The sequence below is a fragment of the Stegastes partitus genome, unplaced genomic scaffold (assembly GCF_000690725.1).
Source record: "Stegastes partitus isolate 25-593 unplaced genomic scaffold, Stegastes_partitus-1.0.2 Scaffold1424, whole genome shotgun sequence".
In the NCBI taxonomy this organism is placed as follows: domain Eukaryota; kingdom Metazoa; phylum Chordata; class Actinopteri; family Pomacentridae; genus Stegastes; species Stegastes partitus.
In genome coordinates this window covers 193,934-196,656 of record NW_007579155.1, presented here as the reverse complement: position 1 = coordinate 196,656, position 2,723 = coordinate 193,934, and the positions used below count along the sequence as shown (strand labels likewise).

General features: G+C 36.9%; 1 protein-coding gene across 1 annotated transcript in view; it reads right to left on the bottom strand.

Moving 5' to 3' along the window:
* Positions 1 to 20: 20 nt before the first annotated feature.
* Positions 21 to 2,723, bottom strand: part of LOC103370437 (GTPase IMAP family member 8-like) — a 17,213-nt gene continuing 14,510 nt past the window's right edge. Inside the window, exon 6 of the mRNA XM_008299492.1 lies at positions 21 to 27. Within this exon, the coding sequence (XP_008297714.1) occupies positions 21 to 27 (7 nt within the window). The remainder of the gene's footprint in view (positions 28 to 2,723) is intronic.

Sequence of the window (2,723 nt, the reverse complement as noted above, 5' to 3'; positions counted from 1 at the left end):
TCACAGAGCTTTAGAGATTCTTAAGAACTGAAGTGGAGCAGAAAGGAGCAGATAAAAATTCACATATGCTCAGTTTTCATTGTGCCCTCAGACTATTAACCACAGATGCTACAGAATAGTTTCTGGACTTTGTGCCCCAGATTTGGGGCAAACGTCTTACAACGTACATTTTGTCCTGCATTTCTTCTTGTACATAGTTTTGGCTAAAAACTGTGAACACAATCAAAAACAAACCTGTCCTTCATCTGCATGTTGTTAAGAAAACGTGTTTTCTTTCTTTTTTTTCATCCTCTGTATATATTGTACTTATTATTATTATTGTTATTATTGTTATGTTTAATGCTTCTGTGTTCGTCTGTTCTTTTTTCTTTTTTCTTTTTTTTAATTTTGCTGCTGTGACAATGTAAATTCCCCTGGTGTGGGGAGAAATAAAGGATTATTATCATATCTTATGTAATCAGTCAAGAAAGCCCAGTGTTATTGTTGTTGTTGTTGTTGTTGTTACTTTAACGTTTTAACTGTGTCTTTAGACTGTGGGAATAAAACTCACATCTACTGTGAGGCGGTAAAAACTGTCCCTCCTCTATAAAGAAGAAAATGCTGTCGTGTTAACATGAGTCATCTCAGCTGTGCAGTTTGCTGTAAACAGATAAACAACATGTAAAGAAAAGTAGATAACAGCTTTAAAAACAATGTCATTGCATTCTGGTAAAAATAATTCTAATGATCTCATATTAATAACTCTAATAGTGTTAATTTGTAATATTATGTTACGTATATTTCATTATGTCAAACATGTCCCACATAGGAAATGATCATTACTGCATTTTGTTAAAAATCCGTTTTTTCCAATTGTACTGCTTATGTTTTTTTTTTTAATTATCTTTTTAGGTGTAGAATGATGCTTTTGTGGCCACAATCCTGAGTCCTGGGACGCTTTTTTAATAGTAAATAAACAATAATAAACACCACACTGGCTGGATGTCAGTTTCTGTTTTGTTGTGTTTTATCTGCTCCTTGGTGCTAAAAATACAAACACTGCTGCTGAGCTTCTGTGTCAGAAATAGAACATACGTCACTGTTAGCAGTTCACACCTGAAACATGGTCAAGTGTCTCCACAAACAACTAAACCACAAACAGCAGCTGCTGATAACTTAGCAGCTGTGGCCAATTACAGCAGGTCTGTCAGTGTCACACATGTTCAGCTCCAACACAAGAGATGCTTTATGAACATAGTTTAAAGTTATGTTCAGAAAAAACCACCTTGTAGTAAAGTTTATAAGGTTAATAATGTGGCAGTCATGGACAAGCAGCAGTTATTACTTGGTGTCTATGAAGGAGGAGGAAAGTCCTGTGTGTCACACACTGCAGTAAAGTTACAGTCACATTATAACAGTAATGGTCTGTTTGTCCAAAATCTTATACTTTGCATTAACACCAGGCTACTATAAATACTGACAGCATGAACTGAACAAAAATGTTTACAAAATACTGGACGAAGTAGTGTGTTGACTTAGCCCACTAAGGATATTAACAGAATATATCATTAAACTGATGGACTAAGATAGGACAACTTTTTAACACTACGATTTTTCATTATATTACATTACATTTCTTTAGTGTCTAAAATATATTAGAGACTGGAATTTGTCAAACATTGTTGCCTATGGGCTGCAGGTGGCTCAGTGGTTAGCACCGTCGCCTCACAGCTAGAAGGTCGCCGGTTCGCATCCCGGTGAGGACACCCGGGATCTTCCTGTGGAGTCTCCATGTTCTCCCCGTGCAGCGTGGGTTCTCTCCGGGTTCTCCGGCTTCCTCCCACATGGTCCATAAACATTAATCAGCTGGGATAGACTCCAGCCCCCTGTGACCCTAGTGAGGATTAAGTGGCATATAGATAATGGTTGAACATTGCCTTTGAATAAATTAATAAAAATGTATTTTGCTTTATTGTTTATTGTTTATTTTAGTGCTATATAGTTCATTTGTAAATGTTACACAGAGCTGGTAAATCTCAGATCTGGATCATAAAGATCAAACTCTGTTATTCATGGTTTATGCCAGCAGTTCACAGTTTATAAGTTTTTAAAGAAGAAAGTCTTGTTATGTACAGGTAACTACAGTTAAAGTGAATGTTGATTTCCATGGCAACCCTATATAAACAAAGCATATTATTGGAAAGTGCGGTTACAGTATTAAACAGTGAACCTCATAAAGGCCTTCATCAATGTAACAGTAATTAACTGTGAAAGTAAATTGCAATTGTAACACTGAAAATACTGTAGAAGACCACAGCTGCCAATATTTTGTTGTAATTTGGTTACAGTGCAGCTGAGCTGATAGCCACACGTCCACCAATCAGGAGGCCCACCACTGAAAGGTGACTGTTTCAGTGACAATAATGATTCACTATAACTGCATGAATATTGGGCTCTAAGAACCTGATCAGACATTGAACACCTGCACTTTTAAAGCCAACGAGCACGCCTGTAGCTAACAAGGTTACTATGTGAGGTCAGTACTTTGGTCTACATGTGAGGTGCAGTCCAGTGTCAGTCTACTTCTGCACCAGTAGCAGGTGTGCTGAAGGATAAGTTTACCAAACAAAGCTAATGCAAGCTTCCATCCATGCAAGGCCTTAAGTTTTAAGTTTAACAGTCTTTATAAACTTTGTGAAAGAGAGAAGGAACAGAAAGAGAAGGGAGAATATTTCAGAAGTTAT